The following is a 20,113-nucleotide window of genomic DNA, read 5'->3' as shown; positions in this document are numbered from 1 at the left end:
TCAAAGGCCACCTGGGCTCTGGGTTCCGACTCTGCCCGGCGGGGCGTAGACTGGGTGTCCGCTGACGAATCAGAAAGAGGGTTCCCCATCCCAGCTCCCGCAAGGCGATGACACCACTGGCCCCACTTGGCGCCTGGGCGTGGCTCACTCACCACCCTGTGTTTCCCATGTATGGTGCCCATGGGCCACTCACCTTATCCGTCTTCTGGAAGGCGACCCGGCGCAACATTGTCTTCTGCAATGGTCGTGGCGAAGGCCAAGGCGCTAATATGTCAAAAAGAGACTTGAGAGTGCTACATAGGAAAGCAACTGTTATAACTAGATGATATTAGAATTAGAATTCAGGCCTCTGGAGAAGTGTCCTCTAGGCCCCAGGTCAGTTATTCTAAAAGGTTGCCCGTGCTTCAGAATTGCCCCTGATGTGATAGGGTCTGGGGTTGATCAAGGAACCTGCATTATGCAGGCTGCCAAATTCTGATGAACAGTGTGCCCAGACCATACCGGGAGAACCTTTCTCAGTTTCTGTTGCCATCCCACAGGGCAAACAGTGGGAAAACAAAGTATGGGATGGTAGTCAACAGGGGAGCTGGGCTGATGGTGTGACCTGCCTAAAACTGGAGTGGAATTAGAAGCCACCCCAGGAAGGAAAAGGCTGGCAGCTGGCTCATGGTGACAGAATGCATGTGACCCTCAAACTCCCACCAGAACCAAAGTGCCCCTGCTCTTCCATTTATGACGCAGGCTACACCCTTTTATTTACTTATTTTTGGCTTTATTTTAAAACACTTCTTTTCTATTTCACATAGATTATAAGGAGAATAGTCACATTCTCCCCACGTTCGTGGCAGGGCTCCTTAACTCACACAGACTGGAGGAAACATTCCCCTCTGTCACATTCTGAATGTCTCTAGACCCTTCGTTCCAGCTACACTTTAAACCCAGCAAGACCAGTATTCTGGCCACATTCATCTCCAACACAGCAAGGGGCAGGGAGGGGACGTAAGGGGACAGTGCCTCAAGCACGGGGTCCCCCCTCCCCGTCGTTAGGATGGAACTGGGCTGGGGTTCGGTAAAGCACTAACTCCACCTCTCTCAAGCATCAGGCTGGAACCAGTTGGCTGCAGGCCAGGACCAAAAGTCAGAAAGGCACCTCTGGGCTGAGAGCCAAGAAAACCAGTTCTTTGAAGGAATTCAGAGAGTGTGGAACAACCCAAACCCATTCCACTCTTGACTGTGTGGTGGGGCCCCAGGCTAGCATTCTCATTTCTGTTCATCTGGATTCTAGTTCCAGTTCTGACCTTGAAAAAATCAAATTGTCTTGATCTTTTTAAATACCATGGGGATGGTGTCCGTGGAGCTTCCTTCTAGCTCCAAGACTCTTAACCTCTCTGGGAAATCTGGGAAAGGGAGGTTAAAACCTCTTCTGTCCTAAAGACAGAGGCCACTTCTGTCCTGCATCACCAGTGAGCAGGCTGAAGGGCAGGGGGGTAAGCACCTGGAGTAGCCATTCTCCAAGGACATGGGACGAGAGCCGGACAGGAGGCCATAGCAAGTAGATAGCTTTGCTCCCAAAACACCAGTTTAGAAGCAGATGGGTTTGCATCCTAGTATGTTTCATACAAAATGGCAGCAGCCACTATGCTGTTGTAACAGAACTAGCTGAGGGGCGTCCAGAGAAATGTACACAGCCAGCCTTGGCTGGAGTGGAGCCGCCATCCCAGGCCCACCCTGGGCTGTCATCTGGCCAGGACTGGACAGTGGTGGTGGCAGAGGAGTGCTCAAGGGCTTCGAGGTGCTGCCAGGGAGACCAGCGCTGAGTTGATCCCTCCCCAGCACACTGACTTCTGCCCCATGGTGGAGTCCGGGTGGCACAGTGTTCTGAGACACCTATTCCCAGAGCTCCAACCCACCAGGGCGGGATCTCAGCCCGAACAAATGGAGCCCTGGGTGAACAGATGAGCTGCTGCAGAGTGGGCACCTGTTCCTAAGCTGCGAGGAGTGGATGCCTCTAGAAATTGGCAGAAACAAAGGCTAGGTTTTGGCAGTCCCCACCCCTCAACAAAGAATAGACTACTAGAGGTTCAAATACATGGAGAGTAGCAATGCTTCTTGTGTCCTGGACTCCCTGGCAGAGGTATAGCTGAAAAATGGGTGGCTGCCTACCTGCCCCCAAGTGCCCAAGTGCCCACCCAGGGAAGTGGAGGACTTGAAAGTTAGAGAGTCACCAGAGCCTTCCCAACAAGCCCCAGAAAAGCCAGTGCGCCTCCCGCTGAGTCCATTTTCAGCCACTAAACACTTTTCAATTAGGCCCTCCACTAGCCACAACCTTCATTAATGTCCCACAGCATCTTCAGATCAGAAGGTGTGGCTAGAAATGCCGCTCCCTTCCCCCCATGCCTGCCCACAACCTGCTGCGTCTGGCCTGGCTGGCTGGCCCAGCTCTGAGGCCTGAGCACTCAGCAGCTGGGCCTCAGGAGAGCTGTCATATCTCCACTCCCAAAAAAAAGGCCTCTAGGTGCTGGGAAAAGGGGCGAAGGGTCTTGGCGTTAGTGGAAGTCTGCGTTGAAGGCTCTGCCGATGATCAGCCGCCTCACCTCGCTGGTCCCAGCCCCAATCTCATACAGTTTGGCATCTCGCAGAAAGCGGCCCATGGGAAAGTCGTTGATGTAGCCATTGGCACCTGCAGCCAGGGTTTGGGCAGAGAAGAAAGGATAATAAGGAGTGATGGGCCGTGAGGAAAGCAAACAGAAAGCCAAGTATATAGAAACAGGCCAGAGGAGGAGAGACTGATCGAAGAGAATGGTGGTGAGAATGTGAGGAATACCCAGCTGCACGGCGGGAGGCGAGGGGGAGGGCATGGGTGACAGGTGCATGGGACTGGATTCCAGAGTGCTAAGGATACTAGGCAAAGATCAGGAGAGCCACTGGCAGACCTGGGAAGGGGAACCAAAAGATACTGCCAAGCACTTACTGGGTGCCAGCCTCTGGGAACTTAAGTAATTTGCATGAGTCACAAAGCTGGGCAGTGGTAGAGCAAGGGTTCAAACCTACACCTTCTGGCTCGGGTCTCTGCTCTTAACTACTGCTCAGCAGTGAAACAAGGCCGTCCTGCCCCCGAGGCTCATCTCCCTCCCCATTTCCCAGTGTTCGCAGGACCAGGCCAGAGGAGAAAAGGGAGCACTGCTGAAGTTAGGAACTGTTCAGGACTTCTTGCACATTTTCCCATTTGTTTTAACATGTCCTCCTAGTACCCTGGGCAGAAGGAGCCTAAAGGTGCCAACTCCACTGCAGTGAACCCAAAGCACAGAGCAAGTGAAGAGGAAGCCTCTTTCTGTGGCTGGGGGTAGGGAGTAGAGAGCACTCACCAAAACACTGAATGCCATCCAGGGCTACCTGCGTGGCGCACTCAGCCGAGTAAAGAATCACCCCCGCGCAGTCCTGCGGGACGAGGCTCTGGGTCAGCGGGGCCCTGCCAGGGCCCTGCAGGGAGGGAGTCCCACCAGCTGGCCCTTACCTTGGCAGTACAGTGGCCCTGATCACAGGCCTTGGCGACATTGTAGACGTACTGCCGACATGCCACGAGGCGGGTGTACATGTCGGCCATCTTCCCCTGCATCAGCTGGGCACAGGGGAGGTCACAAATCATTACACTGGAGCCACATTCCTCTCAGATGCTCCCCCTAGTTGCCACAAGCAGGTTGGCAGTAGCGACCTGATCGCCAGGCATGGGGACACCAGGGCACAGACAGGGATGGCACTTGCCTAGGACGATGGAGATGGCCAGAGAGCTGCCGTCACTGTGGACACTGCACACTGAAACGGCCCTCAACCTATGGCCACCCATGCTAACATCCCACGGTAGCTTCGGACCAGAAGTATGACTAGAAATTCTGCCTCTCTCCCCATGCCTGCCTACAACCTGCACACTTCACTTTGCCTCCTTACGATGACGTCCAGCTCATTCATCACAAACAGGAAGTGAGGTGACCTGTGATCATCTTCCTGACAGGTTCCAAAGCCAGAGAGCATGCCAAAGAAGCCTGCATTCCAAGCATTCCGATTCACATTGGTGGCAAGAGACAGCAAGTGTCCCTCTTACTCATTTGTTAAAGTGATAAAAGGACATTTCAGCACAAGCATTTCCACTCACCTGGAAGTGGCCAATCTTCTGGCCAAAGGCTTCTCTCATGTGCAGGTAGGGAATGGTGTGGTCGAGGACAGCCTGCATGAGCCTGCCAGAAAAGAGGAAGACACTGGGGAGGCCCCTTACTGCATCCCCATTGCCAGCTGGGGTGGCAAAATGCCAATGTGGGAAGGCTTGGGGGGCATGGCTTGGGAACTGGAGTCCTAGGGAGGAGAAAAGGAGGAGGAGGACTCTTATCACCGCTGCTCAGCCACTGCACTGACTGCCCAGGACTTGGGCCCCTTTCCCTGACACCAGAGAGAGAGGCAGGACTCCTGTGCAGGCGGGCAATAGAGCCTGGGCATCCTGTCCCAGCCCGAGTAATAAAGCAGGATGGTCCCTCATGCCTTTTGTCAGTCATCTGATAATATTTACCTTCATTGTGAAGAAATTAAATGTGGGAGGGGGAGGGCTGTTCATTTTGCCTTTTTGAAGGTTTGTCTTCCAGTTGCCAGCTCCCACTGGCCCCCAGGGGAAGTCTGTGAAGGTACCGTCTGCCAAGGAGGCCAAAAGCGCAGCTCTGCCAAGCCTGCTACTCACCCGAGGGGCCCGCCGGCCAGCACCAGCCGCTCCAGGTCCAGCCCACTCATCAGCACGTAGACGCCCTTACCTAGATGGCCCAGGATATTGGCAGCTGCCGGGAAAAATGCTGGTCAGAGAGAAGAGGGCTGTTCACAGCTGCCTCACTTAAAAAAAAATTTTTTTTAATGTTTATTTAATCTTGCGAGAGAGAATGTGAGGAGGGAAGGGACAGAGGGAGAGGGAGAAACAGAATCCGAAACAGGCTCCAGGCTCTGAGCTGTCAGCACAGAGCCCGATGTGGGGCTCAAACCCACGAACCATGAGATCATGACCTGAGCCAAAGTCAAACGCTTAACCGACTGAGCCACCCAGGTGCCCCCAGCCTCCTCGCTTTTATAAAAGCTGCTAGGTTTGGTACCATAGCTTTCACACAGGTACTAAAATGCCACCTGACTTTCAACTAGGGTTCTGAGTGAGAGAAAAGGATGATGTTTACCACTTCCAGTCAGAAGTAGAGCTTGCTGGAGGGACCCCCCCCACCGCCAACCCACTATGCACGCACACACACACACACACAGACCATCCACAAGACCAGACACAGAGGCCCCATCCTTAGATCTTCCCCTTCTCTTCCTCAACTGCCTTGGACGGGAAAGAAAAGCTAAAGCTAATTTGGTGGAGAAGTCATCCATAGTTTTTTTTACCCTTGCCCATATGTTATAATATCACCAGCCCTCACCCCTCACAAGAGTGATCCATGGAAGAGTCTTTGTTTAAGAGATGGGTCATTCAGTGCTAGTTATAGAAACTGCTAGAGGTGCCTGGCTGGCTGGGTCAGTAGAGCATGTGGCTCTTGATCTCAGGGTCATGAGTTCAAGCCCCACGTTGGGTGTGGAGCCTACTTACAATACAATACAGAAACTGCAGAGCACCTCTCCACCCTGGAAGCCAGGATGCTAATGGCCTTGGGAGGTATGAGCAGAAAGCTGAGTGCAGCGTGGACACCAGTGACCTGCCTAATGATGGTGGTTGTTTTCTGCTGACATAGAAGGATCTGTACTGATTCCCCCCACTCCCTAGTTGCCCCTGGTAACCAAAGCATCCTTTTCTGGGGTCCTGGGTCATGAGGGAGAGGGATGGTCTATGGCTAAGGCACACAGTGAATTTATGCCCTTGGTCTCCTTAGCACATGATGGGTACACTGGATCTCCTATGATGTGTCACATTTTCAGTTACACTTCAGGGGTGAAAATACTCAAACTGGATTGCCTGGCCTGCACGGAGTCTAATCTGGCTTCCATCAGTTTATTTGAATGGTTCTTTAGCATCGTTCATGACGACCTCACATGGGATGTTCAGGGAAATGCACAAACTAGGATGCCTAAAGGACATTAGAGAGTGAGGGCACACCGCGCTCACCTGTCTATTCCAGACGCTGGAACACCGCCCTGCACACTGTGTTATTATCCACAGAGGAAGAAGCACCCTTTGCCGCAGCCACGGTCAGGCACACGGCTCTGGCCAGAACAGTTGCCCGACAGCCTGAGTGCCACATGGATGGGCCAATGGGCAAGTGGGGCAGTGGGAGGCCCACCGCCTAGACACGTCATCGGTAAGCTGACAATGGTGAGCTTCTCTTACCCAGAGATGGGCTTTCTCAGCTTACGAAAGGGTCAGGACAGGGGCTCGCCCATTAGAGACTCACCGGGCACCTTGCAGTCTTCAAAGATTAGCTCGCAGGTGTTAGAGCCCCTCATCCCCAGCTTGTCCAGCTTCTTGGAGGCGCTGAAGCCAGGCATGCCCTTCACAGGAACAGAAGGTGGCCCAATTACTGACCAGTCCCCAAGGGGGGCTAGGAAAAGGCAGACTCTGGGAAACGCCCATCTACCCATCTAGCCCTTGAATTTGCACAACTCGCATCCTGCTCTCAGGGTCCCCGCTCTGTACAACTGCTCCAGTCCTAGAAGCTCTGGCCCAAACATCCCCTCACCGGTCTCCCACTCTGCTAGGTGCATTCTCCCCCCTTCTCATGGGAGCAGTTCTTTCTCAGTGAAACACCTGCTCCCTGCGTGATCCCTGACCTTTGCTGGCTTTGTTTCCTTTCCTCAGGGGAGGGCGCTCCCAAGAACCTCTCTCTAGCCCACTCAATTCCTTTGCCTCTGTACCCGAGTCCCACCCAGGATCAATCCAGTCATCTATGTGCTTTGGCCTGGCTAATCCGATTCAGGACGCATTGCCAAGTGACTAGCAGAGAGTGCTGGATGGGCAGTGGTACCTTGGGACCTTAAGATTTCCAACCTCAGCCAGCCCCCTTGGACTACTTGCTTTTCTTATCCTCCAATACTGGTCAGCTCCCTCTCTCCATGGAGGGTAGGGCAAATCTTTATGATACCCATTCATGGAACTCTCTGCCCAACCCCCCACTCCTGTGGTTCCCAGCCCTCACACCTTGAGGTCACAAGGCAGATGGCTCATCCACCATCACCTGTAACCCAGCCTTACCTCTTTCCCATGGCTCACTGTGGGACCTTGCTCACTTGCTCTCACATACCTCAATTCCTCCCTCTCCTCTTCTCCTTTCCTTCTACCAAATAATTTTCTCAGTTCTCTCCCATTCTTAAACTCAAACGCCCACCTTTTCATTCCAAGTCGAGCTCCATCTCCCCCTTGCTTTGCTGCAGTCTTCAGTCCCCCCCCTCCGCCCCCGCCATCTGCATTCTCATTCATGCTGTGGTCTCCACAGCTGCTCTCCCCACGGCCACCAGTGACATCCTAGTTGTCACACCCAGTTGCCTTTCAGTCTTCCTCTTCCTGGACTGCTTTGTGCAGTCTGGCTCTACAGATGGCTCCACCATTCTTAGACTTGACCCATCCTTCCTGGGTTCCACTTTGGCACCCTCCTTTCTGTCGGCTCTTCTGCCTTACCCCGGCCTCAGGGAGCCCTTCAGAGCACACACTGATTGTGTCTGCCACCAGCCGAAGGGAGCCATCTCTGGTACCGCCATCAGGAGATGACAGCCTCCCATCATGCACTGTCCCCCACTCACCTTCTCCACGATAAAGGCCGTGATGCCTCGAGAGGCTGGCACAGCAGCCAGATCGGTTTTAGCATAGACAATAAGGATGTCCGCGTCGGGCCCATTGGTGATCCAGAACTTGTTGCCGTTCAGGACGTAGTGATCCCCTAAGGACAGGAAGTTGGCTACTTGCTCAACCCATGGTGGCCTGTCTCACCACTCAGTTCATGGATCTGCTGCCAGGAAATAGTTCTGGAAACCCAGCAGGGGCCACCCCCGATCACTGCTCCCTCACCCTGAGAACGTCTGTCTCTCTGTCCATTTCAGCTCCTGCTCCAGAAACTCCCAAGTCAAAGAGGTACCTCACCTTCCTTTTCCGCCTTTAGCTTCATGGAGACGACATCAGAGCCAGCGCTGGGCTCACTCATGGCCAAGGCTCCAATGTACTCGCCGCTGATCAGCTGCAAGGGAAAGCCCAAGGGCTGGTCAAGACTCAGAAGTGCCCTACAGGAGCTCCCTTGTCCTGCTGTCACCTGTGCACGTGACACACCTTCAAACTCCTCTTAGACCAGGTGTTGATAAAGTCCTAGACGAGAAGCCCCCTGTCTACAAAACTGAAACTAGCTCTCCTTCCCTATTCCCTTGGCAAGGGAAACAAGTTCTAGTCTTGCATTTCTTACAGTGCTCTGCAGATGTTGTCCAGGAACTGACTCAGGACTTCTGGTCCCAGTTTGAATTCTTCTGACCGAATTATTTTAAAGCAAATCCCTGACCCCTTCTCCTCACTATACCCGCTTGAGAGCAACACACTTGAGGGAGCAAATCTGACTGGCCCTTGCCAACAGGAGAGGGTGCTTCAGGGTTTGTGGTGGTACTGTGACACTGGAGTGTTTCTCCATTCCCGTGTCCTCACCTTGGGGAGGTACTTTTCCTTCTGGGCCTCGTTGCCATTGCGCACAATCTGGTTGACGCAGAGGTTGGAGTGAGCACCATAGCTGAGCCCCACTGCTCCGGAAGCTCGCGATATCTCCTCCATCACCAGCACTTGCTCCAGGTAGCCCAGGCCAGAGCCGCCGTACTGAGCTGGAGGGTGGGTGGTGCAGCCAAGTGAAAAAGGCAGCCCGGGTTAAAAGGGGACGTTCACAGCAATGTTTATTGGCAGCAAAGAAACACCCTCCACAGCCTCTAGTCCAAGTCACCCCTAGCAAGGTTGACAGGCTGATGCCATAGGCTCTGCTTTACAAGCTTACAGAACTGGTTTTGTCTACCACCTCTGGTCAGCCAAGGCTCGGTTCAGAAAATAGTCACTGCAATGCCCGAATTATCCCATATAGACCGCTTAATGCAGATAAGGGAGCCTGAGCACCTGCTTTTGGAAGTGCACGGGCAGATGATTAAATAAAAGAGGACCTGGAGTTAACCAAGAAACACAGAGAGCGAGGGTCAGGGCACTAAGAATAGGTACCAAGCAAAGGATGCCATGTGCAAAAGGCCCCAGGAAGGTGAACTTTTCGTAGCAAAGGTGTTTAGACTTAACAAAGCAGGACTAGCAAATCAACATATTGAATACCTTAAGCTCACACAATGTTACAGGTCAATTATGTCTCAAAAAAGTTAAAACAAAACAAAACAAAACAAAACAAAAAAGCAAAACTAGTATCCAGGAGCAGGAGAGCCACGGCTAGTGAATTTCAGAACTCCTCACCAAAACCTGTGGCGTTTCCTTGGCAACAGATTCCAAATCGAAGTGGCAGGATCATCCAGTACTATCGCCCTTCCATCCCCCGCCTTGCTTTTTGGGTAGATCTTGGTAATAAGACTCTGCACACAGAAGTACCTGGTTGGCTCAGTCAGTGGCTGAGCATGTGGCTCTTGATCTTAGCGTTATGAGTTCAAACCCAATGACTGGTGTAGAGATGACTTTAAAAAAATAAAATCTTAAAAAAAAAAAAAAAGACTCTGCACATGTTTACTCTGACCCAAGAAGTCAGGCTCATTCTAGGCTCTAGGGAAAGATTAGCCCAATTCTTGCAAGTTGAGGAAGGAAAGACCACATGCGGGTGACACTGACAATAGCCACCAGGACAACCAGGTGGAAACCAGAGCTCATCAGAACTGGCTCTCTTTGGGGGCTTTTAAACTCCCAAGACACAGTGGAACAAAGTCTTGTTTGGGAGTTTCCAGTGGCCTTCCCTCCTACCATTTTACTTTTTCTTTTAAGTAGGCTTCACGCCCAGCACAGAGCCTAATGCAGGGCTTACACTCAATGACCCTAAGATAAGAGTCCTTCTCTTAACTGACAGAGCCACACAGGGGCCCCGCCCCTACCATTTTACATTAGGATGGTCTAAATTTTTAAGTCTTCCATTTTGTCATTCCTCTTGAATCAGCTCAACTCCCCGGAACTGTCTCCAAGCAGCGAGGGGGAGATTAAGAACTGTGTTCCACCTCTATTCCAATATGAGTACAAGCTGAAGCAGTGTGGGCTGTCCAGGCTTTGGCAGGTGACGCCACAGGCTCATTTGTTCACTGGGTACCACAAGCCACGCCAGGCCTCTCCTTCAGAGGCCAACATCCAAACCGAAGTCTGCCAGCTCTGTGCCCTCTCCCCGTGGAAACAAGTAGTAAGACCCATAGGGGACAATGGGGAGGCCCAGGGGAGCCTATTAAAGACACCATCTGGCTACCTCACCGGGAGGCTCTCAAAATAAGCTCCAGGGTCAGCTGTGGGTCGAGGACATAGGCAGTCCCCACAGGGACACACCTTTCCTGAGTGGGCCTGCTTAGACATTACTGCTGGGGTAGAACTTAGGGAAACAGTAAGATAGTAAGACATGCAAGACAGCTGAGTGATAATGGAGTTTTCTAAACTCCCAAAATCTCCTGGGGGAGCTTAGTAAGCATGCAGAGTTCAAGGTCTCACCCTCATCCATGTGAACCACACTGGCCTCATTCCTTTGCCTTCTAGATGCCACTGCCTAAAGGAATCGAGTGTACTCTTCTCTGGGCTGACAGTCTATGAGAGCTATCCTGGGTCCAAGAGGAAGTTTCTGTCCCTGAATCTCTTTGAGCATGATCTTTCCCCTCCTTTCCTGTTTCTTTTGGGAATAGTGCCAAAGGGCACGTAAGAAAAGTTCTTGATAGGGAACGGAACTATACTCACCAGGGGCAGTGATGCCTAGGACCCCCAGGTTTCCCAGCTGCTTCCAAAACGCCTGTCAACAGAAAGCAGTGAATGCAGTGAGCTGTGAGAGCTCTCTGGAAGGAGACCCAGACACTTCACAGAAAGGGGCTGCTTTTTTTGGGAGTTTTATTTACCACAAGACTGTGTGAGCCCTTCCAGACAGCAGTTCGATTCCCAGCCCAGCCTAGCCCAGCCCCCCACACTGCCCCCTTGTCGCTCTGCACCCCCACCCTCTAGCATGGGCATCATGACTCACTCGAAGGTTCCTGAACTCATTGCTCTGATCAATCTCCTGGGCCTGGGGGGCTAGGTGCTCCTGCAGAAACTTAGCCATGGTCTGACGAAGCTAGAGGGAGAGAGGTAGACAGATGCCACTGAAACAACACATTACTGCCACTAAGAACGGCATCTTCGCCACTGAGGATGCATTCAGGAAAACAGGCTACAAACAACCTACCAAATAGTAGCAGGTTGAAACTTAGAGGCCATTCTAGTTTATACTTCCTCGGAGATGATCTTCATCTCTCTTAAGGTCCTCAGCCTAGAGAGCTGGACTATTTCTTTAAACAGTTAAAAATAATTTTAAAAAATTTAATGTTTTTATTTATTTTTGAGAGAGACACAGAATCTGAAGCAGGCTCCAGGCTCTGTCAGCATAGAGCCCCACGTGGGCCTCAAACTCACCAACTGTGAGATCACAACCTGAGCTGAAGTCGGATGCTCAACTGACTGAGCCACCCAGTTGCCCCAACAGCCAAGTATTTTTAAAATGTCACTTCCCTCTATAAAGCCATTCTATGGCTTTTCATTATACCTAGAAGGCTCTTTAGTCAGGCCTATTAAGACCCTGCACGAGCTGATCCCTCCTGACTTATCCAGCCTTCTCCAGTACCTTTCTCACCCCCACTCATTATGCTCCAGCCTACCCTCTTCAGTTTATGGCACACTCCAGGGCCAGACTTTCTGCCCCTGAGCCTTTGATTAAAGAGGGTTACACAAAGAGATTAGAAACTATTGGCAGAAGCATTTGAGAGCTAGAATTGAACCTTTCCTGACTGAGGAGTTTCAAAGCTCTGTTAACTGACTGCAAACCCAAAACGATGTTGGAGTTTTTGGAGGCTCAGGCACCTGCTTGACAGGAGAATCAGGTTCCTGGGGAACTCTGTGCCAGCTCTGTTTCAGCTCCATCTCTAAGGACCTCTCAAGTTACTGTTTAAGTTTGTGCTTTGACACAACGGGCTGAAGAATTACAGCCGGTTACAATGTGCACTTCAATACCCCTGAGGTGTGTATTCGAAAAGGATTCTCTGGTGAGGATGATTAACCGGGCTCGAGAACCATAGTCTTAAGGCAGTGTTCAGGGGTGTAAGCAGACTTCAGGTAGATTAAGGCTCTTTCTGCCACACGCAGGTGGCCCTGACAATCCTCCACGAAAACACCAGCAGTCTCCCAGCTGCTTTCCTGTCTCTGACTCCTTATCCACCTCGAAAGCTAGGCTTTGCTGCCTCCACAGAGGTAAGGTTGAGGCCAGTGCCCGCTCGCGCGGTGTCACTGCCGCAGCTGTGTGGGCTCTGGGCAGAGGAACATCGGGGCGACCACGGAGCGGGGCGATGCTGCCGGGCCGGCAGGCCTTGGGGCCCGGAAGTGGATCAGGCTCCCTACCTGCTTCTGCTCCTCGCTGAGCCCGTTGATCGCATCGTCCACGGGCAAGAGGGAGTGGGCCCGCTGGGACACGAGGCTGCCGAGCGGCGCCAGCGGAGTCCGCAGCCTCCAATTTGCGACGCGCCGTCCCAGAAGCCAAGCCGCCGTCGCCATCTCGGCCTTGCTCTGTTAGCTGAGGCAGAGTTCGAGAGGCAGTGGCGACGAGCCCGCCCCACAGGCTCCACCAATCCCGGGCTTTGCGGCCCCCACCCAATCGGCGAAGGGGTGGGTCTCCAGCAGCCTATAACCCTTCACTGCTGGCGAAGGCTAAGCTGCTCTTGGCCCCACACGAGCCAATCAGCGGTGACCACCCGAATACCTACACCCGGGTAAGGTTGGGGGCGGGGACGCTGGACCTGCTATGCTGAGGTCGTTCTTAGGTTAGGACTTTTGTTAGCAGATGGACGAGAAAGGCGTCTTCTGAGTGGAGTAGTATCTCCTTTGCGTTGAAGTAGCAGTCCGTAACTACAGAAGTCTGTAGGTACTCTGCGGGGATGCCCAGGGCTTGGAAATAAATTGTTAAAGCCCACCTGGGATGGCTAAGATTGGGTTAAGTAGCGTTGGCTCTAGTGTGCACACTGATAGAGGGCAGTAAATCTTGTTTTATTATGTAGCAGGGTTTGTCGATTTTGGATTTGTGAGAAAGAGTTGCTGTCTTCCAAATTATTTAATGTAGAGCAATTTAATATACAGCAATTAAGAACAGCAATCAGTGGGCGCCTGGGTGGCTCAGTTGGTTGGGCGTCCGGCTTCGGCTCAGGTCATGATCTCACGGTTCATGGGTTCGACCCCCGCGTTAGGCTCTGTGCTGACCGTTTGCTCAGAGCCTGGAGGCCACTTCAGATTCTGTGTCTCCCTCTCTCTGCCCCTCCCCTGCTCGCGCTGTCTCTCTCTCTCTCTCTCAAAAAAAAAAAAAAAAAAAAAAGGGGAACAGCAATCAGGGGGCACCTGAGTGCCTCAAGTCGGTTAAAGTGTGGGACACTTGATTTTGGCTTATGTCATGATCTCATGATTTGTGAGTTGAGCCCTGCCTTGGATCTCAAAAAACCACACACACACACACACACACACACCCACCCACCCCAGCAATCAGGACTTTTTAAAAAGGGGCTGAGGATAGAGAAAAGGAAGAGTAGTGTGTTACTAGTATTAAAAAGAAAACCACAAAGCCAATAGTGGAGCCACTTAAGGTTCTAAGTAAACCAAAACTTACTGCCTAACCTAGGCAGTTAACCTCCCCAAGAATGCAACCTTTAACCACCCAAACATGGGAATTTCCGAGTGTTGACTAGGAAATTTATTGATAGGCACTTGTTTTCTCCTTAGGATAGAACTTGCCTGGAACAATCAATTCTTGGCTAATAATTTCTTTTTCCTGTTCCATTCCTTACTACTTTAAGAAAAACCTTTCCTTTTCTACACCTCGATGGAGCTCCTTTCTATTTGCTAGATGGGATACTGCCTGAGTCATGAACTATTTAATAAAGCCAATTAGATCTTTAAAATGTACTCGCTAAATTTTTGTTATTTAACAGGGGAAGAGGAGAGCTGATGGAATTAAGTCTATCCCCCTTTGCTGTTTTCCTCCTCCAATGTGGTGGACCAATGCCCTGAACAGTTCATCTTGAAATGAAATTGAAAATACCACCAATACCACCCACTGCAAGGCTGTTGGGAGTGTTGAAAAGGAAGCCATAGGCCCAAGGTGGAGTCCCTTGCCCCAGGACAGCAAACCAAGACTTAACTGCAGTTTCAATTTCTCCAAGAGTAGAATTCTTTTTCAAAGTTTTTTTCTTTTTTTGAGAGAGAAAGAGAGAGAGAGAGAGAGAGAGAGAGAGAGAGAGAGAGAGAGAGAGAGAGAGAACAGGTGTACAAGCATGCACATGAGTAGGGGGAGGGCCAGAAAAAGAATCCCCTGGCAGGCTCCAGGCCGATGTTACAAAGTTTTAATCTTAAAAACAAATGGCTCAGTCAGTTAAGCATCTGACTGTAGCTCAGGCAGGTCATGATCTCATGATTGGTAGGTGTGAGTCCCACTTCGTCGGGCTCTGTACTGTGACAGACAGCATGGAGCCTGCTTCCGGTTCTGTCTCTCACTCTCTCTTTGCTCCTCCCTTGCTTGCTGTCCTTCTCTCTCAAAAATAAACATTAAAAAAATTTTATTTTAAATTATTTTCTAGTAATCTCCACCCCCAACATGGGGCTTGAACTCACAACCCAGAGACCAAGAGTCACATGCTTTACTGAACCAGCCAGATATCCCAAAAATAAAATCTTAAAAAAAAATTGCCTATGAACAGAAGACGCACACTAGGCTGGAGGGGATGAAAGCTGGGGGCTCCTATCTGAGAGGGAAGTTGAATATCTGAAGCTTACAAAGCATGGTAACAGCAGCAACGAAAGAGACTGAGAGCCAGCACTGCAGTAGAAGTTGAGGGCAAGATGATTATGGGAATCATTTTGAACTTCAATAAAATCTTAGGCACTGGGTTAGGTGCGGGACTTTATTCTCATATCAATCCAGCAACACAGATATTACCTCTAGTTTACTGATAAGAAATGAGACTAAGAAGTAATTTGCTAAAGACTACTTTTTAGTGGGTGGGCTGGGATTCCAACCCATACCCATCTGGCGAGGGATGGGCTGTAAATGGAAGTTTTCACATCCTTATTTTATTTTTTTTTGGTATCAGCATTTTTTTTTATTATTTACACAATCAAACTAAATATATCACAAATTACCAAATTCTAAAGTAGGAACTTAACGGTTTATAATGGATAGCAACTACATGGAAAGCTGAAACTTACTATGTAATGTTAGTTACTTCAAATTTATTATGTCTGCTGGTTATGATCCCATTACCTAAGTTGCTTTTATATGTAGGACTTTTATTAAAAGTATGAGAAACCAAGACTAGTAAAGTGTATAATTCACGTGATAAAATTTTTTTCTGTAAATGTGACTTAACAATTCCAGAAGAACAATCTATAAATTTATCTATGTAATGTAGTACATGTTAGTGATGGTTTCACTTTATAGTCACCCTTTGTTTGCCTATAAATAGAATGTGTTTTACATATTTTAAAAAAATCTTAGGCTTTAAGTAATATAGCATGTAATCTGACACACAAAATGTATTAGAAACTTGAAAAACACATTTTTATAATAACAGAAAAGACTATAGAGTTTTACTCTCGTCCTCAGTCTGAGGATTTGCTCCTTGGAGTACATTTCCCACTATTTTGTCCTTTCTGATTTTAGGCACACTTTCCAGTCTTAATGACAACTTTTCATTTTGTTTTTACGTACTCATGCTCTATAAGACCGTAACCTCTGCACCTCTTCACATGTAGGGGTTGTATTTACCTAATCTCCCTATTGATTCTGACTCTTGTGTGTCTGTCACAGTCTGTGGCCAAAGCCAGGCTGGCAGCCTCTCCTGAGACAAGAATGCTACCACTACTTACTGTCCTTCTCTCCTGGGTTTTGGCATTTATGCATTTTGTTTTGATATTTAAGAGTTCATAGTATTAAAGGCTCTCTTGAGAATAAAACAAAAAAAAAATCAGTCACATCCTTATTTTGTAAAGAATTCTTGCTTTCTCACGGCTGCTGAAAACCTCTAAGTATGTAGATTTCTCAGCCCCACGACGTGTGCCGTACCTTACAATTGGCCCCTGCGGTGTACGGCACAGCATTATGAGGCGGGTTTGAAGTGGCATAGGTCCGCTCACAGGCAGGTATTCAGTTCAGTACGGTACTGACAATGTATTTTCTCCTTCCAACTTTCTGAACATTTTTTCTCTAGCTTACTTTAAATATACAGCATTAACACATACAACGTACAAAATGGGTGTTGAATGACTATGTTACTGGTTAGGCCAAGAGGTTATTAATAAAGTTTGGGGGAGTCAAAAAGTTCTATGCAGATTTTCGGGGCGCCTGGCTGGCTCAGGTGGTAGGGCATGTGACTCTTGATCTCAGGCTTGTCAGTTTGAGCTGCACATTGGGCGTAGAGATTACTTAAAATGAATAAATCTCGAGTAAAAATGCTAGCTTTTTTTTTAAGTGATATACAGATTTTCAACTGCACCCATGTAAGAGGGTTCAGCGCCCTTTACCTCTGCCTTGTTCAAGGGTCAACTGCAATTCGTGTAGCTTTCTTGTGTTTCAGATCTTCCGTTACACCTTTGCTGTCGTGGCCATAACACATTTCGTTTCTGTTTTCCTGATGTCCTTGACTTTACTGTCTCAATCCTGCCATCCATCTTTAACACCAATGCTGGATTCAGTTTTCTAAACCATTTCAGTGATTGCCTGGTGAAAATTTATCAGTGATTCATTATTGTCTACATTTGTGGTTTCCAGGTGAGCCAAGGTACCTTTGGGTAGCAAACTCAGAGGGATACCATGGATATTTTAAGCTTTGAGGTGAATCACAGTGATACTTGACATCTATTAGAAAATATAGTTACTACTCGCTTGAAGTAGGTCGGTTTCAACATTAGATCATTTACGTTGGTAGTGTCCAATGTGATTCCAAGGTTTGAAAAAGTTAAGCTGTGCCTAACATTCTGGTGACAGAAAAAACTTTCTAAAAGCCTGAAACAGAAGGGAAGACACTTGAGATTTATAAATCAGCATGTACATAAACTCCAGATAAACTTTCATATAAGCCTGATTTATGGCCCACCAAGCATACATTATACATGTATAGCCCTAAAGGAAAAACATCTTGTTCTTTTTTTCTATTTTTTAATGTTTTATTTATTTTTGAGAGAGAGACAGCATGAGCAGGGGAGGGGGGGGCAAAGAATCCAAAGCAGGCCCCAGGCTCTGAGCTAGCAGTCAGCACAGAGCCCGACGCGAGGTTCGAACCCACAAACCATGAGATCATGACCTGAGCTGAAGTCGGACGCTTAACCCACTGAGCCACCCGGGCACCCCAAAACATGTTGTTCTTAAGAAATCAATCGATACTCCTGTTCTTTGTGCTCCTTGACATTAAAAGTCACGATTCATACCTATGTTAAGCTATCCTCTTTTGAACTTTTACAAAATGTAAAAATAAAAGTGTAACACTGCACAAACTGTTCATTGTAAAAACTGTTCCTTCTCTGGAGCACTTTCTTCCCTGTGAAGAGCATGTTTCCTGGGCAGCTGTTCTAACTGGGGCTCTAATAAAACTCCTTGCTTTTAGAGACTCTTAGAAGTTTGTTCATTTGGCATTGATGATTCCATTAGTGAATAATTGTACTTAGTTAAAAATGACATAACGGGCACCTGGCTGGCTCAGTAGGAAGAGCAGGTGACTCTTGCTCTTGGGGTTGTGAGTTCAAGCCCTACATTGGGCGTAGAGATTGCTTAAGTCTATAAATAAATAAATGTTTAAAAAAAATCAACGAAAAATTTCCCCTTAGATTTATGTGTATTAACTTAACTTCTCTGCACCTATTTCCCTGGCTGTAAAAAGAGGTTACAGTGTTTACCGTGTGATGGTAATGCAGACAACCTGAGAAGTCCGGTAAGGAGGAACACGGATAAACACCATGTATGGCATATTACAAATGCTCATTTCAAGCATCAGACATAATCCCCTCTCATCTCAAAGCCTCTGATCAAGCCCAGTTTCCCTTACTCATTTCTTCAAGATTTATTCAGATATCCCTTCAACTCCCCGCGCCCCCCCCCCCCCCCCCCCCCCCCCCCCCCCCCCCCCCCCCCCCCCCCGGAGGTTCCAATGATACTCCCTCCTTGAGTTCAGTTGCTAGCGCAGTTCAGACTGAGAGAAGCATTTTATTTACTAGATGATCGGGTTACCACACAAGGCTAGAACTCAGGAACAGCCGGGCAGGGGAGATGCACAGGGCAAAGACCGGGGAAAGGAAGTGGGGCCTCCATGCCCTGAGCTTGCTACTCCCCAGACCTCCATGTGTTCACCAGCCCGGAAGGTCCTCAACTTTCTGGCTAGCCTCTCCAAATGTCACTCTTCCTTCAGTCTTCATTCTACCTCCTCCACCAACCCTTCTCCAACCAAATTAGCCCACAGTTAACTACTAGAGTACACAACTCTATCACACAACCCAGTTAGTAAAGTATTGCTGTTTCTTATTTCACTTACATGTCACAAGCACCTTCTTTTACAAAACAGATTGCAAGCATCTTTGAGGTTAAGAATGCCATGCTATGTTAAAGTTTCCTAGAGCATCCAGCAAAGTAGAGGGTACAGATCACTGTTTGCTGAGTTAATATAACATATATGAATTCATCCAGGCTCCAGATCAGACTAAGCACCCAGAACACCTCCACATATATGAAAGGCAGGTGGAGCAGCAGCGGTCAGACGGAACAAGCTAAGGTCAGAGTGCACAAATGCCAGCTGGGGGAACAAAGAAGTATGAGGTGAGGGCCCCTTGGGAGCCCAGACCACGAGTGAACAGGGTTTCTGTGCTGGGAAAGATGAGTAACAGCCATTGAGTTACATTCCTAGGTGTTAACTAGGGAAGCCTGACAAGGAAGTTAGGGTCCCACAGCTTACAAATTATTTGGATCAACAATCTTTTAAACTGTCAACATTCTGCAAATGGGTAGACTATTCAGCACCTGTCACTGGTGAAAATTATGTAACTGGGTCCCCCCTCATAATTTTTGGGACATAACCAACTTTTTGTTGAGAAGGCAAAGCCTTCCCTGAAAGGGTGGAGGTGTTACCTGCTCTGATTGGGTGGCAGACTCCATGCTCAAGAGCAGAGGGGGGTTTGGTGAAGAATTGGGAGATGTATAAAGAAATGGAAGATAACCAGGCTGCCTGGGTGGCTCAGTTGCTTAAGCATCTGACTTCCACTCAGGTCATGATCTCATGGTTCATGGGTTTGAGCCCCTGGAGCCTGCTTCAATTCTTGTTCTCCCTCTCTTTCTCTCCCCTACTCATACTCACATAAACATTTAAAAAAAAAAAGTAAATAAACATTAAGAAAAAAAGAAAGAGAGCTAAAGCCAAAGTTGGCCTATATCAACTAAGAAATGAAATATAGCTGCTTTAGTAAGCCGGCAGGGGAGCCTGCCATGGACTTCAGCTGACTGAGGATCCATGGGGCCAGGGCTGGCTGTGCAAACAGCGGTCCATAACCGTGCTTAAGAATATAGGGAGGACACAGGCAGCTAGCGACACACGCCTGGTGGATGAGTCTGGCACCCTCTGCTACAAATGGGGACACCCTCAGAAGACCGGCTACTGCTCCTAGACGACAGCAGGCCTAGCCACAGAGTGGCTAGAGCAGAAGAAAAATATTCTGGGTTAAACTGGGGTCTTGAATGTGTTAACTAGATTAGGTCAAATAGTGTTCAAGAGTGGACATATTTAAGTGAAAGGGCTATTTTCATTTCTCAGTGTTGTAGTCTGGTTACAGAAATATTTATTTTAAAAGGAGCACTTTATAAAAAAAACAAAAACAAACAAACAAACAAAAAACCCAGAAGTGATTTAGATTAAAAGCTCCCAGGCG

General features: G+C 48.9%; 1 protein-coding gene across 1 annotated transcript; it reads right to left on the bottom strand.

The window, feature by feature from the left end:
* Window positions 1-750: 750 nt before the first annotated feature.
* Window positions 751-12,775, bottom strand: IVD (isovaleryl-CoA dehydrogenase). Its single transcript, XM_029951698.1, has 12 exons — window positions 12,569-12,775; window positions 11,163-11,252; window positions 10,886-10,937; window positions 8,636-8,805; window positions 8,090-8,183; window positions 7,753-7,889; window positions 6,411-6,507; window positions 4,724-4,817; window positions 4,151-4,232; window positions 3,515-3,619; window positions 3,366-3,438; window positions 751-2,680 (listed from the first exon to the last, which is right to left on the bottom strand). Exons 1-12 carry the CDS (start codon window positions 12,719-12,721, stop codon window positions 2,547-2,549), a joined length of 1,281 nt encoding a protein of 426 aa, XP_029807558.1. The 5' UTR covers window positions 12,722-12,775; the 3' UTR covers window positions 751-2,546.
* Window positions 12,776-20,113: the final 7,338 nt, after the last annotated feature.

This window comes from Suricata suricatta, chromosome 9 (genome assembly GCF_006229205.1).
Source record: "Suricata suricatta isolate VVHF042 chromosome 9, meerkat_22Aug2017_6uvM2_HiC, whole genome shotgun sequence".
In the NCBI taxonomy this organism is placed as follows: domain Eukaryota; kingdom Metazoa; phylum Chordata; class Mammalia; order Carnivora; family Herpestidae; genus Suricata; species Suricata suricatta.
The sequence above is the reverse complement of the archived record's forward strand: the minus strand, read 5'-3'. Positions and strand labels throughout refer to the sequence as shown.